The 17,745-nt window shown below is 45.8% G+C and overlaps 1 protein-coding gene and 1 long non-coding RNA gene across 11 annotated transcripts in view; one reads left to right on the top strand and one right to left on the bottom strand.

Annotated features, from left to right (window-relative positions):
• PPP1R12C (protein phosphatase 1 regulatory subunit 12C) overlaps positions 1-5,501 on the bottom strand; it is a 44,632-nt gene extending 39,131 nt beyond the window's left edge. For 4 of the 9 annotated variants that reach the window (XM_061588489.1, XM_061588491.1, XM_061588490.1 and 1 more), the window contains exon 1: positions 4,924-5,501. In XM_061588489.1, coding sequence (XP_061444473.1) covers positions 4,924-5,280 — 357 coding nt within the window. In that variant the 5' untranslated portion in view covers positions 5,281-5,501. The remainder of the gene's footprint in view (positions 1-4,923) is intronic. The other 5 variants (XM_061588494.1, XM_061588493.1, XM_061588495.1 and 2 more) reach the window with 5 other exon arrangements.
• Positions 5,502-5,549: 48 nt separating this feature from the next.
• Positions 5,550-10,522, top strand: LOC133365968 (uncharacterized). 2 transcript variants are annotated; one of them, XR_009758336.1, is made up of 3 exons: positions 5,550-6,024; positions 8,326-8,435; positions 10,366-10,522. It is a non-coding gene; the product is annotated as an uncharacterized LOC133365968 (long non-coding RNA). The 2 variants fall into 2 exon arrangements; XR_009758335.1 differs by having other exon boundaries at positions 5,550-6,155.
• The last annotated feature ends 7,223 nt before the right edge of the window (positions 10,523-17,745 follow it).

The following is a 17,745-nucleotide window of genomic DNA, read 5'->3' as shown; positions in this document are numbered from 1 at the left end:
TTGGAGATGGTGGGAGGATGGGGACCAGGGCAAGAAGCCAGGCAGCATCAACAGAATGAAGTAATGGAAAATTAACCAGGAGAGTGTATGTGGGGCCGGGGAGTGGGGTGGGGGAAGAGCATGGAAGGGACAGCAGTCCCAGAGCCTCCTAATGAGAAACCCAGGAAAGGGAAACTTGTTCCAGGCATCACCAATCCTCCGTCCATAGCCATACTGCACACACTTGGTGGATAAATTCAGTGGGAATTACGAGGTAGGGGCGCAACCCAAAGGACAACAAAGGTTATACCCTTTGTACTCCTGAACAATGCTACATTTACACCCAATACAGCCAGTTTGTTCCTGGACCTCTTAAACCGATCTTCTTCTCCAGCCAGGAGGCAAAGGGATCCCAATCTACTCAAAGGTTCTCCTCCTCCTCAAGCCTATGAACTCTGTTCTTGATATTCACAGACCTTGGTTGAAATCTTGCTTCTCTCTCTCAGACTGACTTGTCAATTGTCTTGCACACTCGTGGAGAAACAGCGGTGAAGCAACAGCCCTGTTCAGGCATTCTACTGAACATGTGAGGGCTTCAAAAGGGTCTCTAAGAGTATTCAGTGGAACAAGGTGAGAAGCCTTCTTACCAGCAGGAACCCTGATGCAAAAGGGGTTCCTGATTGGGGGAGGTTTCTAAGCACGTTCAGCCAAACCCACTTAAACCTTCTTCAGACCTTTGCTCTAAGCACATGATGGTCTGAAGCAGGGCTGTGGAGTTGGTATGCCAAACCTTTGACTCCGACTCCAACTCCTTCATAAATGGGAAATGTATATTAACTAGTAATAACAAATTTACTGTAGGAAAATGGTAGCACAAGGCATTTCATCACCACCACATGAATCCAGAGCTTGGAAAAGTTACTTTTTTGAACTACAACTCCCATGAGCCCAATCCCTGGGGCTGATGGGAGTTGTAGTTTAAAAAAGTAACGTTTCCAAGCTCTGGATTCACGTGGTGGTGATGAAATGCTTTGTGCTATCATTTTACTACAGTAAATTTGTTATTACTAGTTAATATATATTTCCCATTTATGAAGGAGTCGGAGTCGGAATCGGAGTCGGTACATTTCTACCGACTCCAACTCCACCCAAAATTGCTCCCGACTCCGACTCCACAGCCCTGGTCTGAAGAGGAGCCCACGTGTCTCGAGATGTTGAGAGTGTCAGTTGCATGTGTGCCCCTGCTCCCATTTTAAGGCCTGGACAGGGCTGTTCCTCCACTGCTACTGCTCTGCAAGTGTAAGACAATCCAGAGGTCAGTCCAAGGAAGACAGAAAGAGAAAGTTTTAACCAGGGTCTGTGATGATCAAGAATAGAGTGCACAGGCTTTGGGGAAGGGGGGGTAGCACTGAGCTTGGATTTGGGAAACCAGAGTTCAAACTCCTGCTCATGTAAGAAGCCTTGGGGAAGTTACTGCCTCAGACTAACTTACCTCACAAGATTGTTGTGAGGCTAAAGCAAGAACTTCAGGTGCACCACTGTGGGCTACTTGGAGAGATACCAATGTGGTGTACAAAGGTTTACAGCCAATTGTGAACACAGCAACAACTCCTGGATTGGAGGCTTGGAAAGCGGGAGAGCTACTGAAGGAAATGTGCAACTCTAAGAGGAGAATGGATAGGGCTGGAAAAAGATTTGCCTTTTAAACATCAGATATGCAGAGGGGAGGGCGTATTTGGCTTACTGGTTTCTATTATGACTGTACAGAAAGGAGGGAGAAATTTAATAAGGCATCCAGACAAGGAAGTCCACATCTCCCACCATGGGAACCTCCCCCCCCCCCCAAGACAGGTATAACCAACCACCACAGTACAGGCATATCTCACAACTCTTCAGTCCCCATCGGTCTTCCATCCATCCACACTGTGCCAGAATAACATCAAGATTAAGGCTGTAATCCTGAAACACACTTACTAGGGAGTAAGTCCCACTGAGTATAGTGGGACATTTCCGAGTATACACACACAGGATTGCTCTGCGGGCTCAGTTAACACATTGGAACTGCGTCTTGGCCTGTACTGTCCTCCCCCACTTGAAAGTCCCTCCCTCATTTCCTGGTTCTGACAGAGCACTGCTTGCCATTCTATCTGAAAATGGCAATTACATTTTGGATGAACCAAGAAGCAAGAATTACAAGGGGATGAGGGACCACATGCGACCAAAGCACCATCTGGATGGCCACACCACAGTTAAACCATTCACAAACCATAATGTCTTCCTGAGGAGATATTCGTTAACCTGGTGCCCTCTAACTTCCATAAGCCTCAGCCAGCAAAGCATTTGGAGAGCACCACATTGGCAAAGGCTGATTTACTGTGTCAAGTACAGAAAGAAACAGACTTACACGCAGCTACTCCCCTTGTCACCTGTAATGAACACAGAATCAACTCCAGGTGGCCAGGAAAGGAAACAAGAAGAAAACTCCCTTCCCACCCCCCCGTCCTTCATTTGCATCAGTGTGTTACAAAGAGATATATGTGGATGAGAAAAAACATTTTGTGGGACGGTAAATTTTTGTGGATTTATTTGTAAGGCCGACTGAAAGCACCAGAGCCCAGAAATCTACGCTATGGTAAAATCAGAATCAACTGAACAGGGGTTAAGTCCTTCGACCTCTGCTTCTTATTCAACCTTCGACTCCGACTCCTCTATTTTTCTACTGTCCGACTCCGACTCCACCCAAAATTGCTTCCAACTCCACAGCCCTGGAAAGGGCTGTAAATGTCTTTTTAAATTGGAAGCTCTCATAGGAGCATTTTTATCGCTGCCTGAATATGCGCTGATCTTGGCATCACAGCATTTGTCTTCATCTGGGTCCTGTGTCATACACTGACACACAAAATGTTTTCCATCTTGAGGAAATGCTCAACTGCAGCTGACTTCATGGGAAGCTTCTTTGACATTTTGAATTTATATTTTAAAATCTTGTCAATCAAAATTTATTTTGAAGCCGGAGTCAGAGTCGGTACATTTCTACCGACTCCGACTCCACCCAAAATTGCTTCCGACTCCGACTCCACAGCCCTGATGGAAACTGGACCCCAGCAACATCTGGACGGCCACAGATTCCTACTCCTGCCTTAGGGAAAGGCAGTACTGTACTTCTTCCCTTAGGAACCTTCCATGCTCATCTTGGAAAGCTAGGAACATAGATCATGTACGTTGCACCAAGCCCCTGTGAGCCTTATTGCCTGGGACCAGCATTCCACAGCACAACCAGTCCTCAAAACAACAGCCTGCAGCCGGCTGATTCCAAAGTCCCATCTTTCACCTGGCTAGTGCAACAGACTGGCGGTTAGTTAAAGACAAGTAGAAAAGAGAGTTCTTCCTACCCTTTCAATGTATGCTGACAAACACAGTGAGGTTTCTGATGTGCATATTTATCCAGTATGTCACTTATTCAGTACAGAACCAGGCATGATGGCAGCTGATCTGTGTATGGTGATGAGGGCACAAACAGATCAACTTTGCATCGAGGAAGTGACGTATATCGTCCAGGTGAAAGGTGGAATCGTATTAACAAGGAACACAGGATACTGCTCAGTACAGAGTCAAGACGCCTGGTCCAGCTAGTTCGGTTTTGTCTGCCCTGATTGGAAGGAGCTCTCCAAGTTTTCACACAGAAGTCTTTCCCAGCTCTACTTGGAGATGCTGGGGTTTGAACCTGGGACCTTTTGCAGGCAAAGCACACGTTCTATCACTGAGCTATGGCCCCTGTACATCAACACAATCCTTCTGGTACATAGCATTTGGCACAAATTCCCAACATCTGCAGTTTAAAGAAATAAACAGGACAGGAAAAGACTTCTGTTTGAAAACTCTGGGAAAACTGCTGTTAGCCAAGACAGGCACTGGCATGACAGAGAGACTGATCACTGGTGTACTTTAGCATAAAAACAGCATGTATGTGCATACCATAGAATTAATAAGGATTAATAAATCTGGTGACTGAGAGTGCGACCTCAGGCCAGGAGTGACTGAGAAATGCCTTACGCCCTCCTCAATGATCAGCAGTATGCAATCCAAGTTACCATTTGCTGGGCAACCACTGCATTATCATTTATCATGTAAAGTATTTTTGGACTGAAATCGCAGACTGTTTGCCATGCCAAATTGGGAGACAATCAAACCTTCATTCTCATTTTACTAGTGGTTTTGCACGCCAAGTATATGAGGCCTGGAGCAGCATTCAGCATACAAGATGAGAGCTACCAGGGCTCAAACCTACTCTATAGTCTCTAGCTCCAGATATGGAACCATTTCTTCTAATTTCAGATGTGTGTGGAGAGATGGGATGGATATGGTTGTAGCTGCTTAGTGGTGAAGAATACATACTCTGCCTCTGCAGATGTTCAGAGACCATCTCCATACACTTCATAGTCTAGTCTCAGCACCAGCAAAATCAGGGCTAGGGTTCAGTATTGGTGGTGGTGGGGAACATTCTTTAGATGCTCAGAAGCACTTTCCTTATACATCCCTGAGCCAAGCCTGTAATACCAAGGCCAGGGTGGAAGGCAAGGCAGTCTTTTTACAGCAGCCTTCCCCAAACCTTCGTCTTCTAGTTGATACATTCCAACTCCCATCATCCCTGACCATTAGCCATGCTGGCCAGGGCTGGCGCGAGTTGTAGTCTGAAACATCTGAAGGGCACCAAGTTGGGGAAGACTACTTTAGACGCTCGCAAAACCCTCTCTACCCTGAGGGAAAGGCACTCTGCACAAGTTCAGAGGCACCTTCTCTTTAGTGTAGAGTTCCAGATTTGAGTCATGAATATTATCAAGCTTACTGCGGCCAGGAAAGGAGGAAGGAAAAGGAAGAAGCGCAGAGAGCCAACACAGCTCCACCCAGATCGCTTTCTGGCCCGGTCCAGAGCCCAGCGGGTACCTGGTGGAGAGCGCTGATGCCGTCCGCATTGGTCCCATTCACGGCTCCCGGGTCGGCGCTGAGCATCTCCCGCGCCGCTTCCAGCTCGGCCCCAGCGCAGCAGGCCAAGAACTCGGCGGCCGCGTCGAAACGGACCGCGCGGGGGCGACCCCGGCCCCCGCCGCCTCCGGACACAACGGCCTCATTCTCAGCCGCCGCGGCCGGCAGCCCCGGGGAAGGCGCAGAACCGGCGGGAGGCGGGGCCGGGCAAAGAGAAGTCGCCGCCGCCGCTTCGGCCTCCACCCAGGCTCGGAGTTGTTCCCGCCGCCGCGCCCGGGCGCCTTCCCCCTCCGAGAGGGACAGCAGCGGCGCCGCCATTTTCTTCCTCCTCTTCCTTCTGCCGCCACTGCCGCCAGCCCGGCTGGGCGGCCAACCCGGCCCAGCTCTATCTTGGGCTGAAAGGCAGCAGGAGCAACGCCTCTCGGCTTCCGTATCGGAAGGGAAAGGGGAGCGGGGCAGCAGGAGGAGGAGAAAGAGGAGGAGGAGGAGGAGAAAAAAAACAGCATGATGGGAAATAGAGTCCTGAGCACGTCCCCCTCCTCCTCCTCCTCCTCCTCCAGCTGCAGTTGGACTACAACTTCCCATCAGTCCCAAGTAGTATGGTCAATGGCACAGGATTATGGGAGCTGGAGTCCAGTAGCATGAGGAGGGGTTCTCCCTCCCGTTGTATAGAAAAAGGAGAGAATGGCCCGGCACAGCTTGCCCTAGACACTTCGGACAAAAACGGAAAGTCGCCACTGGTCATGATTCTGTACAGACGCAGAGTCGCGTCGCTCTATTCCTTTGACATCTCCATGGGGAAAAAAACTGTTTTTGCCTTGGAGGTTGCGGTTAGAAAACCAGCTCAGTTCTTAGACCGGAACGATCGATTACGACTGTGATAGTGCCGGAGTCTGAACTTTCTGTCTCTGTGGAACGGATGCGTTGTTCCCATTAAACTTTCCATTTCTATGAGACAACCCATCTGTTTCTTTTGGCATGGTGGGAAGTGGAGCTGAAGTCTCACCACCCCCACCGCCACCACCAGTGCTCTTGATTGATGGAGTTTAAAGGAAGAGCGAGGTCTGCGGGTGTCCATGGCGACAGAGTGATTGGATAGAAAAAGCAAATCTCGTTGCGGGTTTACTAGCAGGGATGGGCTGCCCAGATGGTGATGGGCTCCATCCAGCCTTGTAGCCAGCCTTCCTTATTAGGTGGGGCAGCCAAATTTCTAGGTGGAGCATGGGGGGGGGGGGAGACACGCGTAGCGCCACCAAGCCCCCCCCCCAACTGGTGGAGAGGATGTGTGGGCCAGGCTAGGGGAAGAGAAAGGCAGTCACCTTCTCCGTCACTCCTCCATCCAGAGAGTGGGTTAACTTACATAAATGAACTTTAATCTGTGGAATTGTCTCACCCTTTTTTGAGAGATCCTCAAGAATACCAAACTCAAAAGCTTGACTTGGGGCTTATCCAAATGGAGCGGGATAATCCACCGTTTCCGTATCCGGTTTGTCAGCTGATAGTCCTCACTTTTCGCCTTTTTGTTCGCTGTTTCCCAATGAAAAAAAATGTCCCAATGAAATTCCCGATTTCAAACAGCAAATCGCATTTTTGCCGGTATTGGAAGGAGCGGATTTAACCCGCGAAAATGCATGACACCACGTGACGTCATTTGGACGACTGAAAAATAATAAGCACACATAGCGCGCGTGTCACACATTTTGCAGTCGTCTAGATGAGCCCTTCGACTATAGCTACAGTCCCCTTTCATCTGTGGTCTGTCCCTGTGTTTTGATTCTTCATGAACTGAACTACTTTGGTAAAGACAGTGAACTCCTGAGCTTGGCTTTGATGCTGCATTAGGTATCTCCGTTTTAGATTCCACCTGAAAAACAAATTTGTCTATGCTATAAGTTTAGGGAAGGGCAGAGAGAGAATAAATACTATAGGATGTGTTTAACTCCTCCCTGAGGGTCCCTCCTTCTAGTCTTGTTCCTAGCTTTTAGATTTTTCCTTCCTTTTGTACAATCAAGGGAAAACTTTTTAACTGGCTGCTATATGAAGGACGAACTAAACAATTGGAAACTATTTATGGAGTGCAATTGGAATTTTTTTTACTGGAATGTTTTTTTTACTGGTTGCTGGGTTGATTTTTTTTGTCCAGAAACCCTGAAAAGGCCTCATGCTGAGCTGCACATATTGGGAAAATCAGAAATTAGACCTGAGTTGCAGCCTAGGTGGCTGGCCAGCTAACTGTAATGTGAACAGCAGTGTTTCTATTTCTCTGGGGCTGTTTCATCCTTTGTCATCAAGTACTTATGCTTTAAAATAGTAAATAGAGTAGATAGTTTTTGAGACCACTTTAAGTTTTCTCTTTATTTCACCCCTTAGCATTAAACACTCAATCTTGCTCTACTCATCATAACAACTGCAAAATAAACAAACTCTTACTTCTTACTGCAGGCAAGATACTTCTTTACTGCTGACTAGGTAGAGAACACAACTAAAACTGAAAAACAAAAAAGAAGGTCCAAGGGGTGGAATCTTACCCTAGCCTATAATACAAAGTTTTAAAATTTAACCCTTCAAGGGTCATGGTACTCTACAGGCTATTTTTTTTGTTCAGGATCACTTAAGTAATTATAGGGTGATTGTGATAATGAAAAAACAACCCTCAATCAGGGAACGTCTTGAATGAGTAGACCTTTGGAGGATCTTCCAGATGAGTTCTTGTGTACACACCCTGCGTATTTACTGAAATTTTCACAGAGTCCTATTCTTAAATTGCTCCTATTCTTAAAAAAAGCTGTCATTCTTTAAAATAAAGGCTTTTGTAGTCTGTCATGTTACAAACTAAAAAGACAATTTCCCCCCAAAAAATCCAGGGGGGGCACAGGTCAGGGCTGGGTGGGTGGGCAGTGCATCTATTTGCACTACCCTGGCTACAAGGCTGAACTCTACTTTAATTTCATTTTAAGTGTTTTGTTAGCTACCTCAACTCATCATTTTAGTTTTGCCAGGGAAATGCGAACTGAGCAGACCTGGGTTCATTAGGGGCAAAGAAATTCTAGTCGACATTTGCTGACCTCTTCCTGTCTATACAGTGATTGTGTTATTTGTGCAATAGGTGGGGAACTCCAGAATGTGCATGTTTCCCCCCAACATGTAATCCAGGATCACCAACCTTTTTAGGCCCATTTGGTTTTTTGAGCGAGTGTCACTTCTTTCCTCTCGGATCAGCCTCCTGCCCCAGAGAGGCAGAAAGTGTAGGGGAATGTGCACCCCTTAGTGGAGGCCAGGCCTGGCAACCAAAAGGTCTTCTGTATCTTTAAAAGTTGTGCAGGGGGAAGGAAGAATTCCACCTTGTGGTTTTTCTCATTACAGGGTTGCAAGAACACCTCACATTGCACAAGAAATGATAGGGAATATCTGACTGTCCCTATGGTCTCAGTGAAGGAAAAGGAAGGAGCCAAGTTATCACCAGGACACAAAAGGTTTGTTTGGCTAACTGAAAGTATATAGTTGTATTTATCAAAGAGCTATTTAGCCTTCACCAGGAGTACTTTCTTTTTCTTTTTTAAAAATTATTAGTTTAGAAAACTTAACATACATCTTAACATGCCACATAATAATGGAAACAAAACATAGTTTTCACTTCATAAAAATCATTTTTTTTACATCATAATGAATACTAGAAGTGTTGGAATTAATACAGTGAGTAACAATAACATACAGTAGTTTACAAAACTATATTATTTCCCTTTTCATTTTCCTTTTAGAGTACTGCATATAAAAAGTATGGGTATACATTGCCTTGAATTAATGTACTTTGAGATGTGCAAGGTCATATGACTCTGAAATGCCTTTTGAGCTGCAATCACTGCTGACTATAATAATTTTTCAGTGTCTAAAGTTCTGAGATCCTGGAATCTAAACTGTATGATAGCACATATATTACTCATTCAGAAATTGATGGGGCATGTTCATTATGTATAATCTATACATGGATTTGATATTTGTGTCATTGGATGGGTTCGGATGTGAATAGGCCAACACAGAGTGAGTAATGCACCCTTTTCCTGTAAGTGCCACCTAATCAGTACCAACCAAATTAGAATTCAGCTTCCTATTGATCTGGTAATAAACTACTATAATTCTCAAAATCTTTGAAGAAAGACAAAAACTTTTGACAAGCTTTAGGAACAAACGGCAATATCTAGATTTTCTTAGACATGTTGCTATAATATGTCAACAACACTACCGTTTTCATCATTCATCAGACCCTTAGTGTTAAGCTGTACTACTCTTGGCCTGAGCCACAGGCCGTCACCGTTTCGGACTGGTGTACCGCCCCTTGAAATAGCTGTAAGTCCAGGCCAGATGGAATGTCTTTTCTGGATATTTTTTCTTAATATAATGTTATTTGCTATTTAATTTAATTTTTTGTACAATGTATTGCTTTATTGATGTATTTTTATATTTGTGTTTACTTTTTCTGTAAGCCACCTTGAGGACCTTTCGGCCGAAAGGCGGGGTATAAATAAACATTAACATAACATAACATAACACCTGCACTTGGCTGACTTTCTCTTCTCCTAAAGATACAGGATTCGTTTCAGGCCAGGAACCTGGCAACCCTAGCACCCCTCCAAGGGATCTGGGAATAGTCAAATCCAGGAGCGTCGAAAAAGTCTCTTAAGGGAGAAAAAGTTAACCACCCTTACCCCCTCATGAATGAGAAGGCATTAAGTGGGGAAGGGGGAATCAGAGGCTTTTTAAGCACCAGGGGAAGAGGGGCACCACTGTGCCCACAGGCGCCATGCTTGCAACTGATGATCTAACTCATGACATAATCAAGCTTCCCCAAAGCATCTTGTAAATCTGACTTCCTTTGAGCCTGGCTGTTGGTAAAACACCCTCTGTTGAGCAGTGCCACTGCTGGTCAAGTCATAGCAGCTAAGAGCATACCTTAAAACTAGGGACCTTTCACCAGAGGTATGTGCAGAGACTCAATTAATTAATTCGGAGTTGGATTCCAATGATATTTGGAGGACCCAAGTTCTCCTTGCCTGCTCTAACTGCTCCATGTCCGTGACAGTGCTCAGTTCTCTGCCAGAGCTTTTGTCTGTCATGTTAAGATCCTTGCTGGCTGCAACTCAACCTATTAGAGAGATCTCCACTTAGGTCCCAGTGTTGGGTCTTAACTTTCAAATGTTCAGGCTGTAGGTCAAGGCTGGAGGAAGATTCCTTTGAGGAAAATTCAACCTGCTCCAGCCCTCCTCTTCAGTAGCATGTGCTCTGTCACTGTGCTACCGCCCACCCTCTTTCCCATTTTCCCTTTTCGGTCTCCAGTTCTGTTGCTTTGAACTTGCTTCAGTTAGGGATCCAAGGGGATGAATCTTCACACATTTGGTCCTTTCCTAGTCTCGTTCAAGAAGAGCTCACCGTGCCACTTGTTTGAGGAACCTGCAGAACTCAGCTAGCCCCAGTTCCCCAGGGCAACCAGCCCAAGGAAATCCCTGCAGTCCGGTGCCAAGGAGGACCTGCTCACTCACCTCCAACCTCATGGCTTGAGGCTCTGGGAGAGGTAAGCTTTGCCCATCTTCCTCTCTCTTCTGTTTTCTGTCTCTTTTCCTCTCTGCTCCTAAGTTGAGTCACACTGCCGCTGGAGCAGGAGTAGGGGATTCTTTTTTCAGCCCGAGGGCCACATTCCCTTCTGGGCAATCTTCTGGGGGCCACATGCCACAGGCAAAAGAGGACAGAGCAATGGGTGTACATTTTACCTTTGTCTAGTAGAGTAGTTTCTATACACACTCACACACTCCTTTCTGTCCTCCATCAGGGCAACCAAAAGACACGATCAGCCTTCAAGGACACGTTCCAGCCAGGCCAAACTGCTCAAGGAAGTTGTGAAGCAAGGGTGGGGAAGGGTGTGGCCTGAGGAGAGGGGGGAGGGGTGTAGCTGGGGTGGACTGGGGAGAGTCCAAAAAGCCGGACAGAGAGGCCTTGAAGGCCGCATTTGGCCCCTGCCCGTGCACTAGAGGCACCCTAGGTGCGTCGAGACATGCCTGCATGTTTTTGACAGTGTCCACGTGATGTTGTTGCCATAAAAATGCCAGCCCATAACCCCCCCTCTCCCCAGTTAATTGACAGTTACCCTTTCTGAGGTCAGAGGAATCTGTTAAGTTAAAGAAACCTGTTGCCAACTGCCCTTTTCCGAATTCTCAATAACCCATTTACAGTATTACACCCTTTTTGGAAGAAGCACCCACACTCTTTTAACGCCTCATCTCATACTGATGAGCTCCCTGTATCTGTCTAGCATCTCTCTCTTTCCGTTTGGTAGGTCAGTCTCCCTCTCTCTGATTGCCCCAGCTGTCATTCGGCTGCCGATCCATTCTGAATGCTGTTGCTTAGTCAGTCTTGTTTGCTCTGTGACCACCTGCATAATTAATCAGTATTTGTATTTTATAATATACTGTCCATTCTTTGATTCTGAAGCTCTGGTCTGTTGCCTTGCCTACAAATTTCCCCATAAATTCATGTAAATTTTAACCTCGCCATGGTGCACTGTGACTCTGAGCTGTGGATCTCATTACATGTTTTTTGGATGAGTACATGTGCACAGATGCATGCTTGCATAGGCACATGTAATAGGGGGCATGTAGTAATATCAGTGAACAAGGTTCATCTCTCTACAAATCCTTCCTCAGAACTCACCTTTTCTGTAGGGGGTTTAGCCACATCCTTTAATCCTCATCTGTGGGTGTAATACTGCATCAGTACATGTAGCTGCATTTCCGCATAGTCATCTTTTCCTATCTTTGCATTTCCCCCCCCCTATGTTGTTTGCTCCCATTGTTTGTTTTAGATTATAATCTCCTTGGGGGCAGAGACTATCATCATCATTGTACATGAAACACACAAAAGTGCCTGGTACATTGAAAGTAGTATATGAATCAGAAATTGACTTGCATGCACACACACAAAAATATACCCATCCCAAGCCATGGAACCACAGAGGTTGATGAGTCCTTTCAGGCCATCTAGTCCAACTCCCTCCTCCATGCAGGAAATCCAGACCAGAGCACTCCCAACAGATGGGTGTCTAGTCTCTGCCTGAAAATCTCCAGTGAGAGAGAACCCACCACATCTAAGTAATTGGTTCAGTTTAACCACTTTTACAGTCAAGACGTGGTTTCTAATGCTGTACCAAAATCTACTTTCCCTTAGCTTAAGCCAATTAGATTTAGTCTTGCCCCCCCCAGAGCATCAGAGAACGTACAAACCATACATTTAATGCACCCCCTCCAAAGAATCCTAGGAACGGTAGTTTGTTAAGGGTGCTGGGGATGGTAGCTCTGTGACTGAGCAAACTTCAGTTCCCAGGATTCTTAGGCCGGGTGCTTTAAATGGATGGTGTGTGCGTAGCCCATATCTTTGCCCACTACTAGTTTCTAAAGAGAGCTATTATGTCCTCCCCACCCCCAGTCTTCTCTAAGCAAAATATATCATCTGGTTTCACAGGACTTGTTTTGCATACCACTGACCACTTTGTTGTCATTCTCTGAGCCCCTTTCAGTTTTTCTATATCCTTCTCAAAGTGCCCAGAACAGTACTTCAGACCGTGGTGGCTGGTGGCTCCATGTCAGTGGGGCAGTGGAGTCTGCTCTGGGTTTTAGTCTGAACTTTCAAGGAAATGCCCAAGGTGTTGAAGCCACTTTTCAAGGAGCTGTCCGAGGCCTTGAAATGATGTCCAAGGAGCTGTTCGTGGTGCTGAAATCACTTCCAAGGAGCTGTCCAATGTGCTGAACCCAAGGGTTTTGAGGAGGGAATAAGTTTCTGCATTTCGGACAGCTTCTTGAACGTTTAGACTAAAACCCAGAGCAGAGTCCACTGCCCCATGGATCCACCAGGTGCCACTGATTCCAGATGAGGTCTTAGTGCAGAAGAAAATGGAACTATTGCTTCCCATGACTTGGAAAGATGGTTCCATTCAGGCAGCCTAAAACTGCACCAGCCTTTTTTGCAGTTGCACCACACTGCTGATGTCTGCAATCCCAAGATAAGAACATAAGAAGAGCCTGCTGGATCAGGCCAGTGGCCCATCTAGTCCAGCATCCTGTTCTCACAGTGGCCAACCAGGTGCCTGGGGGAAGCCCGCAAGCAGGACCCGAGTACAAGAACACTCTCCCCTCCTGAGGCTTCCGGCAACTGGTTTTCAGAAACATACTGCCTCTGACTAGGGTGGCAGAGCACAGCCATCACGGCTAGTAGCCATTGATAGCCCTGTCCTCCATGAATTTGTCTAATCTTCTTTTAAAGCCATCCAAGCTGGTGGCCATTACTGCATCTTGTGGGAGCAAATTCCATAGTTTAACTATGCGCTGAGTAAAGAAGTACTTCCTTTTGTCTGTCCTGAATCTTCCAACATTCAGCTTCTTTGAATGTCCACAAGTTCTAGTATTATGAGAGAGGGAGAAGAACTTTTCTCTATCCACTTTCTCAATGCCATGCATAATTTTATACACTTCTATCATGTCTCCTCTGACCCGCCTTTTCTCTAAACTAAAAAGCCCCAAATGCTGCAACCTTTCCTCGTAAGGGAGTCGCTCCATCCCCTTGATCATTCTGGTTGCCCTCTTCTGAACCTTTTCCAACTCTATAATATCCTTTTTGAGATGAGGCGACCAGAACTGTACACAGTATTCCAAATGCGGCCGCACCATAGATTTATACAACGGCATGATGATATCGGCTGTTTTATTTTCAATACCTTTCCTAATTATCGCTAGCATGGAATTTGCCTTTTTCACAGCTGCCGCACACTGGGTCAACATTTTCATCGTGCTGTCCACTACAACCCTGAGGTCTCTCTCCTGGTCGGTCATCGCCAGTTCAGACCCCATGAGCGTATATGTGAAATTCAAATTTTTTGCTCCAATATGCATAATTTTACACTTGTTTATATTGAATTGCATTTGCCATTTTTCCGCCCATTCACTCAGTTTGGAGAGATCTTTTTGGAGCTCTTCGCAATCCCTTTTTGTTTTAACAACCCTGAACAATTTAGTGTCGTCAGCAAACTTGGCCACTTCACTGCTGACTCCTAATTCTAGGTCATTAATGAACAAGTTGAAAAGTACAGGTCCCAATACCGATCCTTGAGGGACTCCACTTTCTACAGCCCTCCATTGGGAGAACTGTCCGTTTATTCCTACTCTCTGCTTTCTGCTTCTTAACCAATTCCTTATCCACAAGAGGACCTCTCCTCTTATTCCATGACTGCTAAGCTTCCTCAGAAGTCTTTGGTGAGGTACCTTGTCAAATGCTTTTTGAAAGTCTAAGTACACTATGTCCACTGGATCATCTCTATCTATATGCTTGTTGACACTCTCAAAGAATTCTAATAGGTTACTGAGACAGGATTTTCCCTTGCAGAAGCCATGCTGGCTCTGCTTCAGCAAGGCTTGTTCTTCTATGTGCTTAGTTAATCTAGCTTTAATAATACTTTCTACCAGTTTTCCAGGGACAGAAGTTAAGCTAACTGGCCTGTAATTTCCGGGATCCCCTCTGGATCCCTTTTTGAATATTGGCATTACATTTGCCACTTTCCAGTCCTCAGGCACGGAGGAGGACCCGAGGTACAAGTTACATATTTTAGTTAACAGATCAGCAATTTCACATTTGAGTTCTTTGAGAACTCTTGGGTGGATGCCATCCGGGCTCGGTGATTTGTCAGTTTTTATATTGTCCATTAAGCTTAGAACTTCCTCTCTCGTTACCACTATTTGTCTCAGTTCCTCAGAATCCCTTCCTGCAAATGTTAGTTCAGGTTCAGGGATCTGCCCTATATCTTCCACTGTGAAGACAGATGCAAAGAATTCATTTAGCTTCTCTGCAATCTCCTTATCGTTCTTTAGTACACCTTTGACTCCCTTATCATCCAAGGGTCCAATCGCCTCCCTAGATGGTCTCCTGCTTTGAATGTATTTATAGAATTTTTTGTTGTTGGTTTTTATGTTCTTAGCAATGTGCTCCTCAAATTCTTTTTTAGCATCCCTTATTGTCTTCTTGCATTTCTTTTGCCAGAGTTTGTGTTCTTTTTTATTTTCTTCATTCGGACAAGACTTCCATTTTCTGAAGGAAGACTTTTTGCCTCTAAGAGCTTCCTTGACTTTGCTCGTTAACCATGCTGGCATCTTCTTGGCCCTGGCAGTACCTTTTCTGATCTGCGGTATGCACTCCAGTTGAGCTTCTAATATAGTGTTTTTAAACAACTTCCAAGCATTTTCGAGTGAAGTGACCCTCTGGACTTTGTTTTTCAGCTTTCTTTTTACCAATCCCCTCATTTTTGTGAAGTTTCCTCTTTTGAAGTCAAATGTGACCGTGTTGGATTTTCTTGGCAATTGGCCAGTTACATGTATGTTTAATTTAATAGCACTGTGGTCACTGCTCCCAATCGGTTCAACAACACTTACATCTCGCACCAGGTCCCGGTCCCCACTAAGGATTAAGTCCAGGGTTGCCATCCCTCTGGTCGGTTCCATGACCAACTGGTCTAGGGAATAGTCATTTAGAATATCTAGAAACTTTGCTTCTTTGTCATGACTGGAACACATATGCGGCCAGTCTATGTCCGGGTAGTTGAAGTCACCCATTACTACCACATTTCCTAGTTTGGATGCTTCCTCAATTTCATATCTCATCTCAAGGTCTCCCTGAGCATTTTGATCAGGGGGACGATAGATCATTCCCAGTATTAAGTCCTTCCTGGGGCATGGTATCACCACCTACAACGATTCTGTGGAGGAGTCTGCCTCTTTTGGGGTTTCGAGCTTGCTGGATTCAATGCCTTCTTTCACGTATAGAGCGACTCCGCCACCAATACGTCCTTCCCTGTCCTTCCGATATAGTTTATATCCAGGGATAACTGTATCCCAGTGGTTTTCTCCATTCCACCAGGTCTCTGTTATGCTCACTATATCAATGCTCTCCTCTAAGACCAAGCACTCCAGTTCTCCCATCTTGGTTCGGAGGCTCCTAGCATTAGCGTACAGGCACTTGTAAGCAGTGTCTCTCTTCAAGTGTCTTTGGCACTTGTGGTTTGGCCTGTGGTAATTTTGCTCTTCTGAATTTATATCCTGTGCCCCTGCTCTCACAATGCCTACTTCTAGGCCTACCCCTTTTAAGATTTCATCATTTCTTTGGTCTTTATCCCAGGGGGGAGGTTTATTCCGAACCGGACCTTTCTCAGCTCCTGTCGGGTTTCCCCCCTCAGTCAGTTTAAAAGCTGCTCTGCTACCTTTTTAATTTTAAGTGCCAGCAGTCTGGTTCCATTCTGGTTCAAGCGGAGCCCGTCCCTTTTGTACAGGCCCGGCTTGTCCCAAAATGTTCCCCAGTGCTTAACAAATCTAAACCCTTCCACCCAACGCCATCGTCTCATCCACGCATTGAGACTGCAAAGCTGGTCCTGTCTGGCTGGTCCTGCGCGTGGAACCGGTAGCATTTCAGAGAAAGCCACCTTGGAGGTCCTGGCTTTCAGCATCCTACCTAGCAACCTAAATTTTGCTTCCAAGACCTCACGGCTGCATTTCCCCATGTCGTTGGTGCCAACGTGCACCACGACCACTGACTCCTCCCCAGCACTGTCTACCAAACTATCTAAACGACGGGCGATATCCGCAACCTTCGCACCAGGCAGGCAAAACACCTTGCGGTCTACACGCCCATCACACACCCCACTGTCTATGTTCCTAATGATCGAATCACCCACTACAAGGATCCCTCCACCCCCTGGAGATATTCCCCCTGGAGAAAAGATCCTTTTCACATGTGCATGGGCAATGGGCCAGGCTATAAAACACATGTATAAAATCAGCAGTCTTGGAACATTTAGGCAAAGATCCTGCAGAGTTGCTCCAGGACAGAATATGCAATACTGGTGTAGATGGACTAATGGTGTTGCTTTGCAGCTCTTTATGCTCAAGCCAGGGTATTTCTCTATGAACCCTCCACAGCTTTTATTTAGAAATGAACCAAGATGCCTTGAGTTTGAGAGAGATTGTTGATTTTAAACTAACAACAACATGTGAAGAGATTTAGAAGCTGAAATGGGGGATCTGTTACTGGTTGTGTACATATAGCAGAAGTGGCTAACCTGTGGCCCTTCCCAAATGTTGTTGGACTGCAACTCCCATCAGTCCCAATGATGGAATTGTAGTCCAACAACAACTGGTGAGCCTCCCCCACCTATAGGGAGATAGTGCAATTGTAAATATAGCCACTAGATGGCACTGCAGTGTTACTATATATTCTGTCCCTCCCCAAAGCTTAGGAGTGAGACCCATTCACAAAGGGTCGAGGATTGTTGCAGAAAATATACCTGATTAGATAAGCTGAATGTCAGGTTTTTTCCTGGAGTTAGTGCAAATTTGGTACATCCAACCCCCTCTCCATTTCCCTATCAAGAAACCCCATATAATTATCTTAAAGCGAACTCATTCTTCAAGTGCTAATCCTTATGTAGGCAAATGTCACCATCCACACAGAAGAGGGAAGGTATCAGGCAAATTTGGTGAGATCCCAAGGCTTGCAAAAATACCACAAACAAACAAAAGGGGGGGGACCAAGCAGCCCAGGGACAACTGGACATTCTGAGTGGCTACAGAACACGGAGTGTCTGCTGGGGGAAAATACATAGAAAACCACGAAGGAGGAATGTAATGGAGTATCCTGTGGAAAGGGCATGACTGGTTGGCTGCTCCCCAAGAAAGTATGAGTGATCCTCATCTTCTTAGAAAA

Source organism: Rhineura floridana, chromosome 11, assembly GCF_030035675.1.
Source record: "Rhineura floridana isolate rRhiFlo1 chromosome 11, rRhiFlo1.hap2, whole genome shotgun sequence".
Lineage (NCBI taxonomy): Eukaryota > Metazoa > Chordata > Lepidosauria > Squamata > Rhineuridae > Rhineura > Rhineura floridana.
This window is presented reverse-complemented; position numbering and strand designations above follow the sequence as displayed.